This window comes from Sus scrofa, chromosome 2 (assembly GCF_000003025.6).
Source record: "Sus scrofa isolate TJ Tabasco breed Duroc chromosome 2, Sscrofa11.1, whole genome shotgun sequence".
NCBI lineage: Eukaryota > Metazoa > Chordata > Mammalia > Artiodactyla > Suidae > Sus > Sus scrofa.
The window spans coordinates 18,907,880-18,930,547 of record NC_010444.4 but is presented as its reverse complement, the minus strand read 5'-3'; the positions used below and the strand labels follow the sequence as shown (position 1 = coordinate 18,930,547).

Genomic DNA, 22,668 nt, shown 5'->3' with positions numbered 1-22,668 from the left:
GTACCCCTTGAGTTTACTGGGCACACAACACTGATTATAATGGTGATTGAATAATTTAAGAGATATTAAAGGAAACTTTACTAATCCAAACAAATGTTAATGAAATCTGAGCTTTACTTTTTGTTGTTTGTTTGCTTCTAGGTGGATTCACCAATGAACTTGAAGCATCCCCATGACTTAGTCATATTAATGAGACAAGAAACAACAGTTAACTACCTCAAAGAATTGGAGGTGAGGCAAATGGACATGTGATATGCAACTGAAATTTATTGCAGGGCCTAGTGTGCAGCCTATAGAAGTTTCCAGGCTAGGGGTCAAATTGAAGCTACAGCTGCTGGCCTACACCACAGCCGCAGCAACTCGGCATCCGAGCTGCATCTGTGACCTACACCATAGCTCACGGCAACACCAGATCCTTAACCCACTGAGCGGGGCCTGGGATCGAACCTGTGTTCTCATGGATACTACTGGGTTCATTACCACTGAGCCACAATGGGAATTACTGTGTGATTCTTGACTCATTTAATCCTTGAACAAAGTTTCCATGTGTAAAATTTTCCAACAAGTATGAAGAGGAATAATCTCTGAAGATATTCTGGAAGGAGAGTTTGAGTAAAATATCAAGAGGAAGAATGTTTTGAATACCTTATAAAAGTATAATTTTGTTAATCCCAGGTAACAAAAACTAGCATCTTTCTATTTTGTGTTCATAAGATTGAGGTGAAAAGCATTCATCACTTTGTACCTTGAAAACCTGATATTTATTAGTGCTAATAAAAGCTGACCTTTTTGTTTCTATATTGATTTTCATAAACTGATTTTGCTTACAGCAAAAGTATTAACTATTTGAAAAACAGTCCTTTTTTTCCCCCTCATAGAACCTCTGCTTAAAAGTTACAGTGTATATTGAATTCAAATTTTAAGGAAACTTTTAAGTTGTAGAAAAAATAATCTAATTTGCAAAATGAGATTTAGAAAATTATTGAGAATAATAAGAATAGAATCAGAGTTTTTGAGTAGAATCGTAAAGATCACCCTTGGAGTCCCGCTGCAGCACAGTGGGATTGGTGGTGCCTTGGTTAGCACCGGGATGCAGATTCAATCCCTGGTCAGGCACAGTGGGTTAAGAATCCAGCCTTGGTGCAGCTGCAGTTTAGGTTACAGCTGCTGCTTGGATCTGATCCCTGGCCTGGGAACTCCATGTGCTACGGGGCAGCCAAAAAAGAAAATAGGTAAATAAATATCTTCCTCATTTTAGAGGCAAAGAAACAGATCTAAAGACAGTTGAATTGTGTGATTTCACAAAGCAAGTTATAGCAGAGTCAGAGGAAAATGTTATGTCTCTTGACTTAAAAGCTGGCATACAAGTTAAACCTGTAAAAATTCTGAATTTCACTTACATAAATTCAATCTGGTACATCTATCAATAGCAGTAGTTATATATTTCTAAAATTTCTGTAAATTCACATGTATAAAGGAGAAGCATTTTAACACATGTTAATTGTATGTAGGTAGTAGCACTTTAGGAATATCTATAAAACTTGAACATCTCACTACTTTGTTCCTGCCAGTTTTATTACTTATAAATTTAGAAATGTTGATTTTTACGGATACTAGGAAAATGACAGTAGATACATTTATAGAATTACATGCTTGGAAGGTTGATCTGTTTTTACTTAAACACAGTATTCAAAAAGATGCAATGGTGCAGAAAATAGTTCTTATTTTCAGATGCATAGACAATGTTATATGTGTATTGATATCTCTCTTTTTAAGGGAAGTATTATTTGATATAGAGAGGAGACTTAAAATGAGAGTATATGTAGGGGGAAAATGCCATTTACCAAGTGAGAATGCAAATGAGAAATACCAACTCCCCCAATTTTTGTTTAAGGTAGTGTAATGACTTCATACCTAGTACACCCCTTCTGCTTTATATATATAGCAATGACAGGTAGAATACAAAATAGAAATCAAAATAAAATGTAGTCAGGCCTAAACACAAATATCTACATGGACTAGAAATGGAATGGAAACACTAAGTCAGGAATGTGGCTAAAACTACAAACCTGCTTGTCTCCAGGGCCAGGAAATGACTCTATTGTCTAGGGGTTTGGTTCTCTGGAGTAAAGGTGACAGTATTTTGTGCAAGATAAAGGAAGAGAACAAAGCTTACTACTTGAAGAGTGGAAATGGAGCCATTCTGTTTGCAAAAAGAGTCTGGCTGGGGGGAAAAGCTGGAGACAGAATAGAACCTACTGACAAAGAAATGAACTAAACCATTCAGTAGTTCGGTACTTGCATCTTTAATTCCTGAGCACCATTTCAGGGCAGATTATTACTCTGGGGTAGAAACTCCAAACGAAAATTATATGATCTGATTATGGACTTGGGAACTGGATAGAACCTGGAAGCAACTACAGAACTGCTAGACGCAGGAGATGGTCATGGAGTGGTTGGGAAGAGACGGAGATGGAGAGAGGGTAAAGGATGGCTCCCCAAATTTTTGACTTGAGCTGCGTAAAGGGTAGAATTAGTGTTAGCTGAGATAGAGACGGCTGAAGGAGATAGAAACTGGAGAGGAGTTTGGCTTTGGTATGTTATGTTTGAGATCCCTGTTGGGCGTCTAAGTGGAGCCATCAAGTAAGGAGTTGGTTTTTCTAGTCTGGACTCCTGGGTAAAGGTCTGAGTTAGAGATATAAATTTGTTATTCATTAACATAGACTTAAGCCATGAGGCTCATAACACAGTTTATCTACAAAGTAGTAACAACTAGATAGACACCAGAAGACAGTGGAGGAATAGCACCAAAATGTTAAAGCTAGAATTTTGTATTCTTTTAAATTATTCAAGAGTGAGGACAAAGCAGTCTCTGACACACAAAAACAGTTTACTAACCACGGACCCTCGCTTAAAAAAAAAAATTAAAGATGTTCTTCTACAAGATGAACATTGATGAAAAAGTTGCTAAATTGATTGAGTCATTCATTTTCTGTGTTTGAAAGGTAAAACTAAATAAAATTACCAATTTGTAGGTGGGTTGGGGCATGCTAGGTGATTCGTTAAAGCATGTTAGGCTATTTTGTCATGTTCAGAAGGCAAAAATAACTGAATAAATTAAAATCCTGTTGGAAAATTTATGCATATTAAAAATGGCATACATATTAAAAATTTAAGAATATTGCCACCTTTCAAGCAGTCCTGACAAAGAAATATGAATCTAATTAAATCACAGTATAATATGCTTTTCGGAATAATTGGTTTCTTTTGTCATTTTGTGTATTTTATATATTTTTAAATTTTTTATTGATTTTTATTTTTTCCATTGTAGTTGATTTACAGTGTTCTGTCAATTTCCACTGTAAAGCAAAGTGACCCAGTCATACATATATATTTTATATATTTAAATGATTAAGGAGAGGAATATAGGCTTTATCAAACTACCAAAGAAATCCGGACACAAAAAAATTAAGAACCTCTGAATTCTACTGTCAATATTCAAGAAATAGAGGACAGAAGAACATGTTAAACTTGTGGGATTCAGTCAAGAAAATCCTGTAGAGAAATAAACTTTATAGGACAAGTGACCTGGTTTTGTTTACAAATGAATTATAAGGATTTGAAAAAAAAGGAAGTAGAGTGGTAACCAGTAGGTTAAAAGAGACCTAAGAGAGAAATTGGCCAAATGCAGTATGTGGACCTTATTGGATTTTGATTCAAACAAACTATATTTTAAAATAAAGAGGAAAGAAACAATTGGGAATTTGAACACACACTGAATATTTGATATTAAGGAATTACTTTTTTTTTGTATGTGATAATGGTGTAGTGGTTTTATTTTATTTTTTTAAGTATGCCTTTCAGAAACATACAAAAATATTTATTGATGAAAAATCTAACAAAAAATAGAGTCAAAAAAATAACAATCTATAGTTTCCAAACCTACAAATAAAGTGAAGACACAGGAAGGGGGAGGAAACGTAGAAAGTACATCAAGCACATGACAGGCAGGAAATGAGAAGAAAATCAAAGGAAAACATAAGATAAACAGAAAACCCAAAATAATGTGGTTGAAATAAATCTGAATAGATCAGCAATTGCAATAAATATAAGCAGATTAATCTCCCTGATTAAAATTAATCCCTGAATTTCCTATTTAGTTCAGCTGTAGAGTACATATGAAAAATATGTACTATAACACAAAACCAATGTAGTGATAATTGGATGGAAAAAGTACTTACTGTGCAAAACTAAGCAAAAGAAAGCTGTTATGGCAGTATTTATACAAGTTCACAGTCCGTCATCCAAAATCACTGGGGCTATATGTAGTTAGAATATAGCATTTCTTTTTTGTTGTTGTTGTTTTTGTCTTTTTTTGTTTTGTCTTTTTTAGAACTGCATCGAGGCATGTGGAAGTAACCAGGCTAGGGGTTGAATCAGAGGTGCAGCTGCCAGCCTACACCACAGCCACAGCAGCACAGGATCTGAGCCACACCTATGACCTACATCACAGCTCAGGGCAACACCAGATCCTTAATCCACTGAGCGAAGCCAGGGAAACCCACATCCTCATGGATACTAGTTGGGTTTTGGAACCCACTGAGCTGCAATGGGAACTCCGAGCCTTTTCTTTCTTTCTTTCTTTCTTTTTTTTTTTTTTTTTTTGTCTTGTCTAAGACTCCAGAATCAGATGCATTAATACTTCTCCAGCAAAATGTATGAATATTCACACTAAGAGAATAAGACTGTAAAATGGCTTTTCATCAGCCTTTACTACTACATAAATTGTATTGCAAAACTCAAAAATCTCAGTGTTTTCAGAATTTTAGATTTTAGAGTCGTAAAGTATAATAAACCTGCCTCAGACAAAATAAGAAGAAAATTCATTAATAGAGATAAAAAGAGGGGCTCCATATTAACAATCACCAAAGGGATATATTACATACCTATGTCATGGATATGTATAGATTTATTTCAAAATGGCAAAAACTGACAGAATTACATGAAAAATCCATAATCAGAGTAGGAGATTTTAATAGTTCTTTATTAGAAATGGATAAATCCAACAAAAATATAAAATATAGGAGGAAATTAACATACTTGATGTGACAAGAAAAAGAATGTATGCTACGTTTTTCGTAATTGGTCACTACCAGGAAACAAAGACTATAAACTACAGGATTTTTTTTTTTTTTTTTAATCATGCAGAACATGTTCTCTGACCACAGTGCAGTCACAGCCAAAAAAATAAAATATACTTGCCCACTGGAAAAAAAGGAGAAAAAACTGAAGTACTTGAAAATTTCTAAATGCATTCTTAAACCATGAGATTTCAAAACTTGCACAATGAAGCTTATATATACATAGAGGCAAGTTTAGAGACCACAGTGCATTTATTAAAATAAGACAAAAGAAATGAGTTAGTTGTTCAACTCAAATTAGAGAGCAATGAAATAAAAACCTAATAAACGTAAAGAAGCAAATAACAATAGAAATTAAAAAGTCTTAACAATAGTTTAAGAAGTAAATTAGACAAAACTCTAGCAAAACATGTTAAAAAGAAAAGACAAAAAACTGTTAGTATGAAAAAGCAGATATAAAGATTTGTTTTAAAAGATCATTAAAAACTTTATGCCATTTGAAATCTTAAGTGTAATATAAAGAGTTTTAGGAAAATACAAAGTGTCAAATTTGGGGAAAGGATAAACTCTTTGTAAATGATATTAGAAAAGTGATTGTGCGGAAAAAAATTAGATTCTTACCTTTCTGTACACAAAAATTTTCTACGCCGTTTAAAAACCTGAATCCATTCAGGCTGTTTTAACAAAACATGTTATACTGGGTACCATGTAAACAACAAAAATGTATTTCTCACAGTTCTAGAGGCAAGAAACTCCAACATCCTGGCACCAGTATGGTTGCCTTTCTATGACGGTCTCTTTCCTGGTTCACAGTCAATACCTTCTCACCATGTGGAACCCTGGAACCTCTTTTATAAGAGCACCAATCCCATTCATGAAGGCACAGCCTCATGAACTAAGCACCTCTCCAAAGCCCCACCTCCTAATACCATCACCTTTGGTGGTTAGGATTTCACTGTTACCAATTTGAGAAAGACAATTAGAATATAGCACTAAATATGAAAAGCGAAACATTAACACTCAAAAAAAAAATAGAATACATTAATATATTTACACATCAGAATAGAGAAGGATTTCTTGAAAAAACAAATCACAATTAAGAAAATAATTGATGAAGTTGACCATTTTAAAGGAAAACCATCTCGTTAGCAAATGACACCATGAGCCAAATTAAAAGATAAGCTACAAGCTGGGAGAAGAGACTCGAAATGCATATAGACTTGAAATGATAAAGAATGAGTTTACAGATCTGTTTTTTTCATAAATTTCTATAAGTCAATTTTTAAAAACTAACGGGGAAAATGGGCAGAGTTGGAAAAGCAATTCACAAAATATCTCATAAAAATGAAAATATGTTTAATTTCATTAATGATTGCTTTGTTAAGACGGTCTATTTTATTGCAATATATTATCAACTTTTGTATTGTCAACAGTTTCAAAATCTCAGTGCTGTTCTCACAAAGGAACGTTGAGATTCAAGGAAGAAAACCAAACAATATGAGCATTCTTATAGTCTCTCCTTAGAGGTGGTACACATCATCTCTATTCTTATCCCATTGGCCACAGCAAGTCACCTGGCCAAACCAGAAGTCCATAGGGCAGGGTAGTATAGTTTATGTATGGGAAAACAGCAGGAAGGAAATGAATAATTGGAAAGAGATCCTTTATTTATTTATTTATTTATTGTGTGTTTTTCGTTTTTATTTTTTTATCACATCTGTAGTTGTATAATGATCATCACAATCCAGTTTCACAGGATTTCCATCCCACAACCCAAGCACATCCCCCCACCCCCCAAACTGTCTCCTCCAGAGACCATAAGTTTTTCAATGTCTGTGAGTCAGCATCTGTTCTGCAAAGAAGTTCCATCTGTCCTTTTTTCAGATTCCACATGTCAGTAAAAGCCTTTGATGTTGGTGTCTCATTGTATGGCTGACTTCACTTAGCATGATGATTTCTAGGTCCATCCATGTTGCTAAAAATGCTGGTATTTCATTCCTTTTAATGGCTGAGTAATATTCCATTGTGTATATGTACCACATCTTCTTGATCCACTCCTCTGTCGATAGACATTTAAGCTGTTTCCATGTCTTGGCTATTGAAAGAGTGCTGCAATGAACATTGGAGTACATGTGTCTTTTTGAGTCATGGTTTTCTCTGGATAGATGCCAGGAGTGGGATTGCTGGATCAAATGGTGGTTCTATGTTTAGTTTTCTGAGGCATTGCCATCCTGTTCTCCACAGTGGTTGCACCAATTTACAATCCTATCAAGAGTGTACTAGGGTTCCTTTTCCTCCACACCCTCTCCAGCACTTCTTGTTTGTAGACTTTTTGCTGCTGACCATTCTGGCTGGTGTAAGGTGGTACCTCATCATGGTTTGGATTTGTATTTCTCTGATCATAAGTGATGTTGAACATCTTTTCATGTGTTTTTTGGCCATCTGTATGTCTTCTTTGGAGAACTGTCTGTTTAGCTCTTCTGCCCATTTTTGGATGGGGTTGTTGGTTTTTTTGGTGTGGAGCTGCAGAAGGTGTTTATAAATTTAGGAGATGAATTCCTTGTCAGTTCATTCGCTTGCAAAGGTTTTCTCCCATTCTGTGGGTTGTCTTTTTGTTTTGTTTAGGGTTTCCTTTGCTGTGCAGAACCTTTTCAGTTTGATTAGGTCCCATTTGTTTATGTTTGTTTTTACTGTCAGTACTCTAAGAGGTGAATCTGAGAAGATGTTGGTGTCCTTTATGTCAGAGAGTTTTTGGCCTATGTTTTCCTCTAGGAGTTTGATAGTGTCTGGTCTTATATCTAGGTCTTTAATCCATTTGGAGTTTCTTTTTGTGTGTGGTGTTAGGGAGTGTTGTAATTTCATTCTTTTCCATGTGGCTGTCCAGTTTTCCCAGCACCACTTATTGAACAAGCTGTCCTTTCTCCATTGTATAGTCTTGCCTCCTTTGTCATAGATGAGTTGGCTGTAGGTGCGTGGGTGCAATTTTTTGGAATAGTTTCAGAAGGAGAGGCGTTAGCTCTTCTCTAAATGTTTGATAGAATTCACCTGTGATGCCATCTGGTCCTGGACTTTTGTTTGTTGGGAGTTTTTAAATCACAGTTTCAATTTCAGTTCTTGTGATTGGGCCATTCATCTTTTCTATTTCGTCTTGGTTTAGTCTTGGAAGATTGTACTTTTCCAAGAATTTGTCCATTTCTTCTAGGTTTTCCTTTTGATTGGCGTGTAGTTGGATGTAGTAGTCTCTTAGGATCCTTTGTATTTCTGTGATGTCCGTTGTTACTTCTCCTTTTTCATTTCTAATTTTACCAATTTGAGTCCTCTCTCTCTTTTGCTTGGTGAGCCTGGCTAAAGGCTTCTCAATTTCGTTGATCTTTTCAAAGAACCAGCTTTTTGTTTCATTGATCTTTTCTATGGTTGTCTTTGTTTCTATTTCATTGGTTTCTGCTCTGACCTTTATGATTTCCTTCCTTCTACTAACTTTAGGTCTTGTCTGTTCTTCTCTCTCGAGCTGCTTTAGACGTAAAGTTAGCAGCTTGTTTATTTGAGCTTTTTCTTGTTTCCCGAGGTAGGCTTGTATTGCCATAAACTTTCCTCTTAGAACGGCTTTTGCTGCATCCCATCGGTTTTGGAGTGTCGTATCTTCGTTGTGGTTTGCTTCTAGGTATTGTTTACTTTCCTCTTTGATTTCTTCAGTGATCCATTGGTTGTTTAGTAGCGTGTTGTTGAGTGTCCACGTGTTTGTGTTTTTTGCCGTTTTTTTCTTGTGGTTGATTTCCAGTCGTATAGCGTTGTGGTCGGAAAAGACGCTTGATATGATTTCAGTTTTCTTAAAGTTGCCGCGGTTGGATTTGTAGCCCAGGATGTGATCAGTCTTAGAGAATGTTCCATGTGCACTTGAGCAGAATGTGTATTCTGTTGCTTTTGGATGGAAAGTCCTCGGAATATCTATGAAGTCCATCTGGTTTACTGCATCACTCAGGGCCTGTGTTTCCTTCTTGATTTTCTGTCTGGTTGATGTGTCCCTTGCGGTAAGTGGGGTGTTAAAGTCCCCCACTGTTAGTGTGTTCTTGTTGATTTGTCTTTTTGAGGTTGTTAGCAGTTGCCTTGTATATTGTGGCGAACCTGTGTTGGGTGTGTAGATATATAAAATTGTTATATCTTCTTCTTGGATTGATCCTTTGATCATTATGTCGTGACCGTCTTTGTCCCTTAACATAGTCTTCATTTTAAAGTCTCGTTTGTCTGATACGAGTATTGCTACTCCAGCTTTCTTTTGATCCCCGTTTGCATGAAGTATTTTCTTCCATCCTCCCAGTTTCAATTTGTATGTGTCCCTAGAAGTGAAGTGGGTCTCTTGAAGACAGCATGTATTTGGGTCTTGTTTTTGTATCCATTCAGCCAGTCTGTGTGTTTGGGTTGGGGCGTTTAGTCCATTAACATTGAAGGTAATTATTGATATGCGTGTTCCTATTGCCATTTTCTTAATTGCTTTGGATTTGTTTTTGTTGCTCTTTTTTCTTCCCTTCTTTTCTTGTTCTCTCCTCTTCTGGTTTGATGACTATCTTCAGTGTTGCCTTTGAGTTGATTTGTCTTTGTTAGTGTATCAGTTGTAGATGTTTGGTTTGCAGATATTCCAAAGTTGTGATATAAGAGTCTATATGTATGTGACATTGTTTTAAGTTGCTGGTCTCTTAATTGCACGTTCATCTCCAGCGTCCTGTGTTTGTACCCACCTCTTCTCATGATTTCTGATTTGGGGGGCATCATTGTGCGTGGATGCTTTCGTCTCTTTACTGTGTGTATACCTTTACTGGTGAGCCTTGTCATTTGTGATATTTTTGTTTCCTGCTGCTGTCTTGTCTTTTCTGCCTAGAGAAGTTCCTTTCGTATTTGTTGTAAGGCTGGTTTAGTGTTGCTGAATATTCTCTCAGCTTTTGCTTATCTGTGAAGGGTTTGATTTCTCCTTCAAATCTGAATGAGAGCCTTGCTGGGTAGAGTAATCTTGGTTGGAGGTTTTTTCCTTTCATCATGTTAAGTGTATCATGCCACTCCCTTCTGGCCTGCAGTGTTTCTGCTGAAGGATCTGCCGATGATAACCTTATCGGGGGTTCCCTTGTATGTTAATTGTTTCTTTTCCCTAGCTGCTTTCAGGATTTTCTCTTTGTCTTTAATTTTGGTCCGTTTGATTAAATATGTGTCTTGGTGTAGTCCTCCTTGGGTTTATTTTACATGGTACTTGTTGTGCTTGCTGGATTCAAGTGAGTGGTTCCTTTCCCATGTTAGGGAAGTTTTTGGCTATTATCTCTTGGAATATTTTTTTCTGTTCCCTTCTCTCTCTCTTCTCCTTCTGGCCCCCTATAATGTGGATGTTGGTGCGTTTAACGTTGTCCCAGAGTTCTCTGAGACTCTCTTCATTTGTTTTCAGTCTTTTTTCTCTTTTCTGTTCCGCATCCATAATTTCGACTAATCTGTCCTCCCCCTCGCTTATTTGTTCTTCTGCCTCCTGTATTCTGCTGTTGGCTGCTTCTAGTGAATTTTTTATGTCAGTTATTGTATGTTGCATCTCTTCTTGTTTACGTTGTCTGTCTTGTGTCTCTTTGGTCAGTGTTTGCTGTAAGCTATCCATCTTTGGCTCCAGTTTATTTCCAGTGTCTTGCATCATCTTGAGCATCAACAGTCTAAGGTCTTTTTCCTGGAGGCTGAGAATCTCCTTATCACCTAGCTGATTTCCTGTGGTTTTTTCCTTTCTCCCTCCTCTGAGTTATAGTTCTCTGTCTTCTCATTTTTGTAGGTTTTTGGTGTGGTGACCTTTTTACAGATATTAGAGTTGTAGCCTGTCTTACTTCTGGTGACTGCTGCCCTTGTGGCTGAAGTCGGTATGGGGGCTTGCTGTAGGCTTCCTGATGGGAGGGGCGGATGCCTGCCCACTGGCAGGTGGAGCTGATTCTCATCCCTTTGGTGGGTGGTGCTTAGTGCCTGGATGGGATTAGAGGAGGTTGTGTGCCTGAGGGGTCTTTAGGCAGCCTGTTTACTGAGGGGCGGGGCTGTGATCCCACCTGGGTTGTTGTTTGCCCTGGGGCTTCTCAGTGCTGACTGATGGGTGGGGCCAGGTTTTCCCAAAATGGCCACCTCCAGAGAAAGGCATGCTGCTGAATATTCCCGAGAGCTTTGCTTTCAATGTCCTTTCCTCACAACCAGCCACATTCAGCCCTGTTTTCCCAGGATGTCCTCCAAGAACTGCAGTCAGGTTTGACCCAGATTCCTATGGAGCCTTTGCTTTGCCCTGGGACCCAGTGCATGTGAAAGTCTGTGTGCGCCCTTTAAGAGTGGGGTCTCCGTTTCCCCCAGTCCCGTGGAGCTCCTGCGCACAAGCCCCACTGGCCTTCCATGCCAGATGCTCACTCCAGGGGCTCTTTCTCCCAGTGCCAGTTCCCTGCACGTGAGAGTTTGATGTGGGGCTGAGATCTCTCACTCGTGTAGGTGAGTCTCTGTGAACCAGTTAGTTTCCAGTCTGTGGGGCTTCCCACCCGGGAGGTATGGGGTTGTTTATATCATGTAATTGCCCCTCCTACCCGTTGATGAGGCCTCTTCTCTGTCTTCTGGAGTAGGATATCTTTTTGAAGGTTTATGGTCCAATTGGTTGAAGATTGCTCAGCCTTTAGTTGTGAATTTTGTTGTTTTTAGGGGAGATGTTGTGTTCCAGTCCTTTATTCTGGCATCTTAATCCCATCCTCTTGAAAACAGATCATTTAATAACATCCTAGTAATCTTTTTCTTTTTTTTTTTTTTTTTTTTTTTTTTTTTTGTCTTTTTGCCTTTTCTAGGTCCATTCCTGTGGCATATGGAAATTCCTAGGCTGGGGTCTAATGGGAAGCTGTTGTTTCTGGCCTATGCCAGATCCACGGCAACAAGGAATTCGAGCTACGTCTGTGACCTATAGCACAGCTGATGGCAATGCCCAATCCTTAGCCCACTGAGCAAGGCCAGGGATTAAACCCGCAACCTCATGGTTCCTTGTCCGATTTGTTAATCACTGCGCCAGGACAGGAACTCCAACATCCTAGTCATCTTAATGGCTTAAAACAATAAGGTCATACTAAATGTCACTCTCATTCTTACGCCACCCCAGGCTGACACTCTCTGAATATTGCTATTCTCAGTAACTGAGAGAAAAGAGTGAACATAGTGAGGCATACATTGGGTCTAAAAATGCTTCCCTCCAGAAGGGGCAGATGGCACATCTCGTGTTACATTGACCAGAGGAAGTCATATTGGCTGCATCTGAGTCCAGCAGAGCAGTGATATAGAGTCTTCTTAAAAGGAGGGGCAGCAAATTTGTTCAGAAATTATAACAAGATGACATTTCATAACCATCAGGTTGACATAAATTAAAAAATAGGACAAAACCAAATGTTGGTAAGTTTGTGAGGAGATGGACATTATTCTAATCTGTTTGTAGAATTCTAGTTGTTATAAGCACTTTGAAGAGCAGGTTGACAGTGACTGAATAAACAAAAAGTGTGTGTCTAATACAGTCCCTGCTGGAACTCTTACACAATGACATTTTTGTAAGAATATATAGCATATTTAATAGCAAAAATATTTTTAAAAAGAACCTAAAGGTTTATAAGAAAATAGATAAATACATCTTTATACAGCCATTAAAATGAAAAATGTATAGCTATACCAACCAATGTAGATAAATCTCAAAAATATAGTATTATGTATAAAAAGAAAGTTGTAGAATGATATGTACAGTATAATACTATTTATATAAAACTTTAAAACTTCTAATGCAGTTGTATATGTGACTTTGGAGATATAGGTATGTATATATATATATATATATATATAAAGTAATATTTTAAGAGAATAAGGGTAATATAGTAATATTTTTTAAAATATACATAAAAATTATGCATAAATTTAAGGTAGTGAAAACTTTTGGAAGGGAGAGATGGATTTCAAAAGTGGTTAAGAGGGACTTCTCCTTTTTTTCTTTTAGGAAAATATGCACTGAGTATGGGAAAATGTTATAATAGATATGGGCAGTAGAAACATGGCTGTCATGTATGTTTTGGTCAAAAAATGTGACTGCCAGGAATTTTCATGGAGCACAGGGCATTAGGGGAAGTTATTCCAGGTATCCCCGTCAACATGCTGGATGTCTGGAACTGAACTATGACATGTTTGGACACTTCAGTGTAGTTTTAATTGCTGAGCCATTAAATTGCTGTGTTGATAGATGTAGGTTTGTAGGTAGTCAGAGATCATATTAAAGTACTCATGTGCCAGTACTGTTCTGTTGCTTTCTGTATATGGACACCTCTTTCAAGAAGCTTATTTTTGTCAGCAATCTAAATGTCCAGATGAATGGATAAAGATTGTGATACACACACACACACACACATATAAAATACAATGGAATATTACTCAGCTATAAAAAAGAATGAAATAATGCTATTTGCAGCAACATGAATGGACCTAGAAATTATCATAATGAAGTAAATCAGGGAAAGGCAAATATATATCACTTATATGTGGAATCTTAAAAATGATAAAAATGAGCTTATTTGCAAAATAGAAGCAGACTTACAGACATAGAAAACAAGCTTGTGGGAATGGGGGATTAATTAGGAGTTTGGGATTACAGATGCAAACCATGTATACAATAGATAAACGATAAGGTCCTGTACTGCATAGGAAACTATTCAATATCTTGTAATAAACTATAATGGGGAAAAAAATCTAAAAAAGAATGTGTGTATCTCTCTGTTCATAACTGAATCACTTTGCTGTACCTGAAACTAACACAACATTGTAAATCAATTATATTTCACTAAATAAATTCTTACATGGTATCTATTGAAATATTAGAAAAATCCATTGTGTTCTTATTTTCTTCTCAACAGAAGCAGTTAGTTGCTCAAAAAATTCACATAGAAGAGAATGAGGACAGAGATACAGGACTGGAACAGAGACATAATAAAGAGGATCCAGACTGCATCAAAGCCAAAGTGCCCTTAGGGGACCTAGATCTGTATGATGGCACATACATAACTTTGGAAAGCAAAGACATCAGGTAAAGAAATTCTCTTTTCAAAGATAAAACTACCTCTTCCCGAACAGACCTTTCTCAAATCAATAAAAATTATTTCTCTAATGAGAATAAACCTCAGTCACTGATGAGTTTATTGAAATTTGAAAGTTTAAAATATATACTATGTCTAGAATTCTTATAAATCAATTAAAATATTTAATAGCACAGTATAAAATTGAACAGTGTATGGTTAAAAAAATACAAATGACCAATAAACATGTGGAAAAAAATGTTTCTCAGTAATAATCGAGTAAGCACATACAGAAATATTTAGATAGATTTCATCTATCAAATTGGAAAAAATATATAAAAATTAATGACTGGTAAAGCAGTGTAAACTGGTTTAACATTTCTAAAAAGACTTTAGCAGTATTATATTAGCTTTTGAAAAGTCCAGCTTAACATTCCATGACTTAGCTACTATTTTCTCTCTAGCTCTTAGTTTATTTCCTTTAAGTTAAAATTCCAAAATATTTTACTCTAATATCAGCTATGTGAAGAAGGTTGCATGTTGACTGATAACGGTTGTAAAGTGAGATGCTTTAAGAATATGAATTAATTAAGGAAAATTGGACATTTTGTCACTTTTAGTTCATTCATTATCTCTTGCTTCTTGGTTTTAGCCCTGAAGATTATATAGACACAGAATCTCCTGTCCCTCCGGACCCTGAGCAACCTGATTGCACTAAAATTCTAGAACTTCCATATAGTATACATGCTTTTCAGCACTTACGAGTAAGTAGAGTAATTTAGGGTTTTTTTGTTTGTTCATTTTCATTTTTTCTTTAACCTCTTACACATACTGTTTTTCTTTCTTTTCTCCTAAATAGCTCTATAATTTAACAAACATCTCCTATTTCTTAAAATTCATTCAATGTAAATGATGTAAGATACCAAATTACTTGTGATTTTTTTTATGTTTTATAATCTCCTTTTCCATTTTTTTTCTTCTCTTCAGGGCGTGCAAGAGAGAGTTAATCTTTCTGCACCTCTTCTACCTAAAGAAGATCCAATCTTCACATATTTATCTAAACGATTAGGAAGAAGTATAGATGACATTGGTCACCTCATTCATGAAGGCCTACAGAAGGTAAGTTACCAATGACTTAAAGAGCTGGGAGCCTCTGTGTGAACAGAGATATTTTTCTCTCCTAGCTTGTTTTTGTCTAGAGAGTGATTTGAAGTCATTATTACATTAATGTAAACTGTATAGTCAAAGTTATAGAGAAGCATTGGTAATCCAGTTCTTGTTACCAGGAAGAGATACCAAAAAGTTTTATTTAAACTAATTCATGAAAAAGAACAAATTATAAACTAATATAAGCAACAAGGCTCACAGGCTAGATCATATATTTTGAATGTGAACAAAAATTTGACATTAATGTCTTTTATATATCTACACACAATAAATACATAGATTGTCACTGTTCTCTGAACAGAAAGAAAAATTGCCACCAACCGTTAAATCTTCATGTAATTTTCTTTTAACAGAACATTTACTTTTTTTTTTGGCCATACCTGCAGCATTTGGAAATTCCTGGGCCGGGGATCAGTTCCATGCCACAGCAGCAACCAAAGCCACAACAGTGACAACACCCAGTCCTTAACCCACTGCATGACAAGAGAACTCCAAGAGAACATCTCCTTTTTTTTCCTTCTGTTTAAAATATTTGTTTTTTAATTAACTAATTTTTTTATTAAAGTATAGTTGATTTATGATGTTGTGCCAATTTTTTTATGAGCTACCTATATATTAAAGATATTAAACATTGGCTGCCATGTGTTTTTCCTATTTTATCTTAAATCTTATGATTTTTTTTTACATGCAGAATTTGAAATTTCTCTTCTTAGGTAAACTTACATTGAGGTTTTTTTTTTTTTTTTGTCTTTTTGCTATTTCTTGGGCCGCTCCCGCGGCATATGGAGGTTCCCAGGCTAGGGGTCCAATCGGAGCTGTAGCCACCGGCCTAGGCCAGAGGCACAGCAACGCGGGATCTGAGCCGTGTCTGCGACCTACACCACAGCTCACGGCAACGCCGGATCGTTAACCCACTGAGCAAGGGCAGGGACTGAACCCGCAACCTCATGGTTCCTAATTAGATTCGTTAACCCCTGCGCCACAACGGGAACTCCAACATTGAGTTTTTGATATGGTTCAGTTTTTTTTTTGCTTTTGGTTTCAGATTTTTTTTAAAATAATTCTTTTGAAATGTAGTTGATTTACAATGTTGTGTTAATTTTTGCTGCACAGCAGTGATTCAGCCATACATATACACTCCCATATAGGTTTTCGCAGAACATTGAGTAGATTTCCCTGTGCTATAGCAGGTCCCTGTTGATCATCCATTCTATACATGAAAGTATGCCTTTACCATTCCCAGAACTCCAGTCCATCTCTTTTCCTTCCCCTTTGGTAACCATACATTTGTTTTCAAAGTCTATGAGACTGTCTCTTTTGTAAATAAGTTCATTTGTACCCTTTGAAAAATTCCACATACAAGTGATATATGATATTTGTCTTTTTCTGTCTGACTTACCTCACTTAGTATGATAATCTCTAGGTCTATACATATTGCTGTAAATGGCATTATTCTTTTTTGTGGCTGAGTAATATTCCATTGTATATATGTACCATATCTTTCTCTCTCTCTCATTTTTTTTTTTTGTCTTTTTAGGGCCACACCCGTGGCATATGGAAGTTCCCAGGCTAGGGATCGAATCAGACCTGTAGCTGCTGGCTTACACCATAGCCACCACAACAAGGGACGGGATCCAAGCCGCGTCTGTGACCTATACCACAGCTCAAGGCAATGGCAGATCCTTAACCCACTGAGCGGGGCCAGGGATTGAACCTGCGTCCTTATGGATCCTAGTTGGGTTTGTTACCACTAAGCCATGACGGGAACTCCTGTACTACATCTTCTTACCCATTCCTCTGTTGATGAACATTTAGGTTGCTTCCATGTCTTGGCTATTGTAATTAGTGCTGCAGTGAACATCAGGATACATGAATCTTTTCAAATTACGGTTTTCTCCAGATATATGCCCAGGAATGGGATTGGTGGATCATATGGTAGTTCTATATTTAGTTGTTTAAGGAACCTCCATACTGTTCTCCATGGTGGTTGTACCAGTATATATTCTACCAACAGTTTAGGAGGGTTCCCTTTCCTTCACACCCTCTCCAGCATTTATTGTTTGTAGCCTTTTTGATAATGGCCCTTCTGAGTGGTATGAGATGATACCTCATAGTTTTGATTTGCATTTTTCTAATAATAGTGTGTTGAGCATCTCTACATGTGCTTTTTGGCCATCTGTCTGTCTTCTTTGGAGAAATGTCTATTTAAATCTTCTGCTGTGTTTTGACTTCCATACGTCTAAAATTCAGTATATGTTAGAAGATAAAAAATCCGAGCCATAAAAGGAGCAAATCTATTTGAAGTTCTTTTTAACTTGATTTGAGCTGTGGCATAGGTTGTAGACACAGCTCGGATCCTTTGTTGCTGTGGCTGTGGTGTAGGTTGGCAGCTGTACCTCTGATTTGACCCCTAGCCTGGGAACTTCCGTATGCTGCAGGTGTAGCAATAAAATAAAACAAAATAAAAATAAAATAAATTAAAAAATGAAGTCCTAAAATAGGGCCCAAACAGTTGTGGCCATTTGGTGGGCTTTTTGGCTTTATTTCCCCCTTGGAATAAGAGCCTGGGGTCAGATGTTCTCTCTGTTTCCATCATACTTAATATACTTGCTCATCTAATCATTAGAAGACTCTTTTGACAGGAGTAGTTTATTTGTACTTTATCCTCTGCTTTATCCCTACTGTAGTAAGTCTTAATCGTCATCTTAAATTTCAAATGAGAGAAAGGTGTTCACTTTGAACATTATGAGTTGAAGAAACTGTCTTACGTTTAATAATCATGTTATTTGTTCACTTTCTAGAACTCTTCCTCGTGGGTACTATATAACATGGCCTCATTTTACTGGAGAATAAAGAATGAGCCATATCAAGTAGTAGAATGTGCAATGCGAGCACTTCACTTTTCTTCCAGGTAGGACTCCTCCCCTTCTGGACTTCCTGATTTTCCATGTAACTCAGCACTGTTAAAGAAGCGATACCTAAGAAAACCACAAGAAGCAGCATTGTGTTGTGCTTACATTCTTCCCATCCCTATTCCCAGAAATTAGTCCCATTCCAAAAATGATAGATATCAAAGAGTTCAAAATGATAATAGCATAATATACTTCTGATTTCTATTAAGGATAAAAAATATGTAATGTAGATGCCCTCTGATTCACTTAAGACTTGAAAGTAAGGACCTTGACTAGAGAAACTATGATAAATTAAAATTTTCTCAAAGTAAATTTAAGCCCTAGGTATAATCTAAAATCATAAAATCTCTGCCAGACCTTATATTTATGGCAAAATTTGTAGGTATCAGATTGAATAAGCATCATCAATTATGTAAAATTGAACATTAGGATTTTCTTAAATTATTTTCCCCATTTATAAGTAAACTCAAAGTTATTTTCTTAAGCTCAGTAATTTTGAATGTAATTTCCCCTTGTCAGGTAGTTATACGTAATTGTAGAGCACATGTTTTTTTTTTTTTCCTAACATCTAATTATGTCTCCTCTTTTAGGCACAATAAAGATATTGCCCTGGTCAACTTGGCGAATGTTCTGCACAGAGCACACTTCTCTGCTGATGCTGCTGTCGTGGTCCACGCAGCTCTGGACGACAGTGACTTCTTCACCAGCTATTATACTTTAGGAAATATATATGCAGTAAATACAACTTTTTGTTTATGTGAACAAATCCAGTTGGTATTTTTTCTTTTCCTTCCTCCCTCCCTCCCTCCCTTCCTCTCTCCCTTTCCCTTTCCCTCTCCCTCCCTCCTTTCCTCCCTTCCTTCCTCTCGCTCTTTCTTTTTTTCTTTCCCTTTTCAATAAAAAATACCTTTCCCCCTCTGTGGTCCAAACATGAAAAAGGATAGAAGTGAAGAAATTACAGGATAAAAACTTTTATGACAGTAATGAATTATAAGTGTCCTAGTCTCTTGACAAAAAAGAAAATAGTTAAATTGATAGGAATGCAGAGTACCCCTCTTAAGATGGCAGTACTTCCAGTTGAGCCGTCTTATATAGTGTTGCTTCATGTTATGGAGATTTGGCCACTGATTGAAATAATGTTCACTGTGTGAGACTTGGTGTGATTTTGTAAATCACTAGAGGGTTTGGACACATGCAGCCAGGCTAACATTTTTCTCCTTGCGTTTGTGTATGTGTGTGTGTTTGTTTTTGTCTCTACAGATGCTTGGGGAATATAACCACTCAGTGCTCTGTTATGACCATGCTTTGCAGGCTAAACCTGGGTTTGAGCAAGCTATAAAGAGGAAGCATGCTGTTCTGTGTCAGCAAAAACTTGAACAGAAATTAGAAGCTCAACATAGGTAATTGGGAGAAAAAATTTCACTGCATAAGCACCATAGAACCTTAGGTTAGACCTGTGTAGGATATCAGTGTTAATTTGTTCATTAGAATTAAGAAAAAACATCTTTTCACTACAGCTAGCCCTGTCCTTTTTCTCCAAATCCAGGGGGTTTAGCACAAGTCAGTGTTTATGTAAAGGATTCCAGGATATAGAGAATGTTAATAGTAAATGCTGTCAATCAGTTTTTTTTTTTTTTGAAAATCAGATCTTGACAATTTGGATCATCAGTTACTTTTATCAAGTTAGATGGAGGGGGTACTGCTGCCAGATGCTCAGTGATTTTATTGATTACATCTTTATTTTTATAGCGTACATTGTCAGTAAATCACTTGCATGTGCTATACTTTATCTTTCTGCCCTTTAACTCCTAGGGCTAGGCTATTGTTATGTTGGTTTAGTGATGTTGAGAGATTCTTTGGCCCCCATTTTAATCCGACTTGTGTAAGTTGTACAGTGATGGAAATCTATTGTACTTGGTTCTTGTAGTTTACATACTTAATTTAAAAATATACTGTATTTAATTCTGTAAATAATAGTGCCAGTAAAGGAATGTCACATAACTCAGAAGTGAATTGTTCATCTCTATAGAATTTGCCTTAATATTTTCAGTCTACTTGAATTATTAGAGAATTATTAGATACTTATTAGAGATTTATATTTCATTAAATTTTTATATTTGCCTATTTTCCAATCTGTTTAAAAGCCTAATGTAGTGGAAAGGAAAGAATGACAGCTTATTTATGCCTGGCTTCTGTTATACCTGATCAGAGCTTGCCCTGGCTGAACTTCCTCCAGCATTATACTCTTATACCATCTATACAGCTTCTAAATCTCCACATGTTTACAGTATAATAGGCATTAAGATTTTTGTGACTAAATATAACCAAGCAATACCAGGTGATAGGAAATATTCCTTCCTAAGCAAAGTTTCTGTGATTTCCGCCCCCCCGCCAAATCTGTAAGCCAAGGAACCAGAGCACAAGAGCAAGGTTATGTGCCCTTTTCTCTTAACCTTGTCTGTAGGTAGAAGCAAAGGAAAAGATGAAAAGGAATATTCTACAAAGGTCTTGAATGTCCATGGTACTAATACAATCTTTGTGAAGAAAAATAGTGTTGTTAAATGCGTAAAGCTTTATAGTGTACTGATATGTACTTTTTTTTCCACCGGAAAAGTCCAACATACCATTTAATGTCATTAATTGTGGTTTATGGGAAGAATTTCACACTCACCTTTTGCTCCCAAATTTTAATAAAATAATAGCATTTATTTAGCTCTATTATTCTTAAATTTGTGGTACAGTGATTGTGTGTTAAAAGGAGAAATTGAACAATTTTTCCTGAGAAACAGAAAATCAGTGCATTTAAGCGGGTTTAAAAATTCACAATTTTAGAGCTTTGTAACATTTCCTGGTATTAAAAAATGTTAAGATCCCTCCAGCGAACACTGAATGAGTTGAAAGAATATCAAAAGCAACACGACCACTACTTGAGACAGCAGGAGATCCTAGAAAAACATAAGCTGATTCAGGAGGAGCAAATCCTAAGAAATATCATCCATGAGACTCAGATGGCAAAAGAGGCACAATTAGGTAAGTGCTGACTCCAGGCCATTGAAGACAGGTTAGGAGCGGTTCTAGTGTGCTTTCTTTACTTTCACACTTCGAATAGCCGGAAAGCTGTGTAAGGTGCACTTCTGGCTTCTCTCAATCTGAAAATGAAATTCTCACTGTGGGTGTAGCAACAGGCCTGGGAAACTGGTTTGGCCATTCTAGCTTTTTTAAATTCACATTTTAAAGTAAAAAACAAATCTTTTGTGTCTTGGGAGTCTTAAGAGTTGTTTGCCCTCTGTGGCTTACCTTTGGTGCTTCTCTGACTTTAAGTATGCATATCAATCTCCTGGAGATCGTCCTATTTTATATTTTTTTTATTACTCAAATGAATTTATCACATCTGTAGTTGTATAATGATCATCACAATCCAATTTCACAGGATTTCCATCCCATAACCCAAGCACATCCCCCCACCCCCAAAACTGTCTCCTCCGGAGACCATAAGTTTTTCAATGTCTGTGAGTCAGCATCTGTTCTGCAAAGAAGTTCAGTCTATCCTTTTTTCAGATTCCACATGTCAGTGAAAGCCTTTGATGTTGGTGTCTCATTGTATGGCTGACTTCACTTAGCATGATAATTTCTAGGTTCCTGGAGATCTTCTTAAAATGAAGATTCTGATTCAGTAGGTCTGAGGTGGGGCCTTAGATTCTGCTTTTCTAACATCTCCCATTTGATGACTGTTGCTACTGGCCTGAAAACATTTGTGGCCCTACACCAATTTGACACAATTCTAGACACACCCTAGAAACAAAGCATACACACTTTTCAGCCAGCACTGGCAATGAGGCCAAACAGTCTTTTTTTTCCCTTCTTCCGTTAAAGAGAAATGTTTTATTTAGAAGTAAGATTTTAGACTAGAATTTGTCTCAAGCAAGAAAGTAATTAACAGATTACTTTCAGGGGATTCTGAAATCCTCCCCCAAGTTTTACACAGTATTGTGTCTGTGCACAATTTTTTTTTCTGAGACGAAGGTGTATAGCTCTAATTAAAATCTCTTAGAGTCTGTGACCGAGAAAAAGAACTACTGGTCTATAGAAACTTGGTTTTACATGATATCAATGATTTGGTTGTCTCCAGAATGTTTCATTTCTGATTAAACCCTATGGGAGCAGATAGCAAGCAGTACAGCTTGACCCAAAGAATAAATGAATAGAATCCTTCCTTCTCCCATGATAAATATATTGGTCTGTACAGCCTCTTACCCTTTGGACCTTAGTTGTGACCATTTAAGTCCATCTTAAAATTCACCTGACAAGTCTTTGCTATTTTAGTATAAAGAGTTATGTTCAGTCCTGGGAATCATTTATTCAGTACTAGAATGCAAC

General features: G+C 36.7%; 1 protein-coding gene across 5 annotated transcripts in view; it reads left to right on the top strand.

The window, feature by feature from the left end:
• TTC17 (tetratricopeptide repeat domain 17) overlaps positions 1-22,668 on the top strand; it is a 147,147-nt gene that overhangs the window by 24,120 nt on the left and 100,359 nt on the right. For all 5 annotated transcript variants that reach the window (XR_002341496.1, XR_002341497.1, XM_021083171.1 and 2 more), the window contains exons 2-9: positions 142-231; positions 14,054-14,223; positions 14,865-14,976; positions 15,200-15,331; positions 18,181-18,290; positions 18,882-19,026; positions 19,552-19,691; positions 21,161-21,321. Coding sequence is in view for 3 of the 5 variants with exons in the window: in XM_021083171.1 (XP_020938830.1) it covers positions 142-231; positions 14,054-14,223; positions 14,865-14,976; positions 15,200-15,331; positions 18,181-18,290; positions 18,882-19,026; positions 19,552-19,691; positions 21,161-21,321 (1,060 nt within the window). In the remaining 2 variants the exon portion in view is untranslated. The remainder of the gene's footprint in view (positions 1-141; positions 232-14,053; positions 14,224-14,864; positions 14,977-15,199; positions 15,332-18,180; positions 18,291-18,881; positions 19,027-19,551; positions 19,692-21,160; positions 21,322-22,668) is intronic.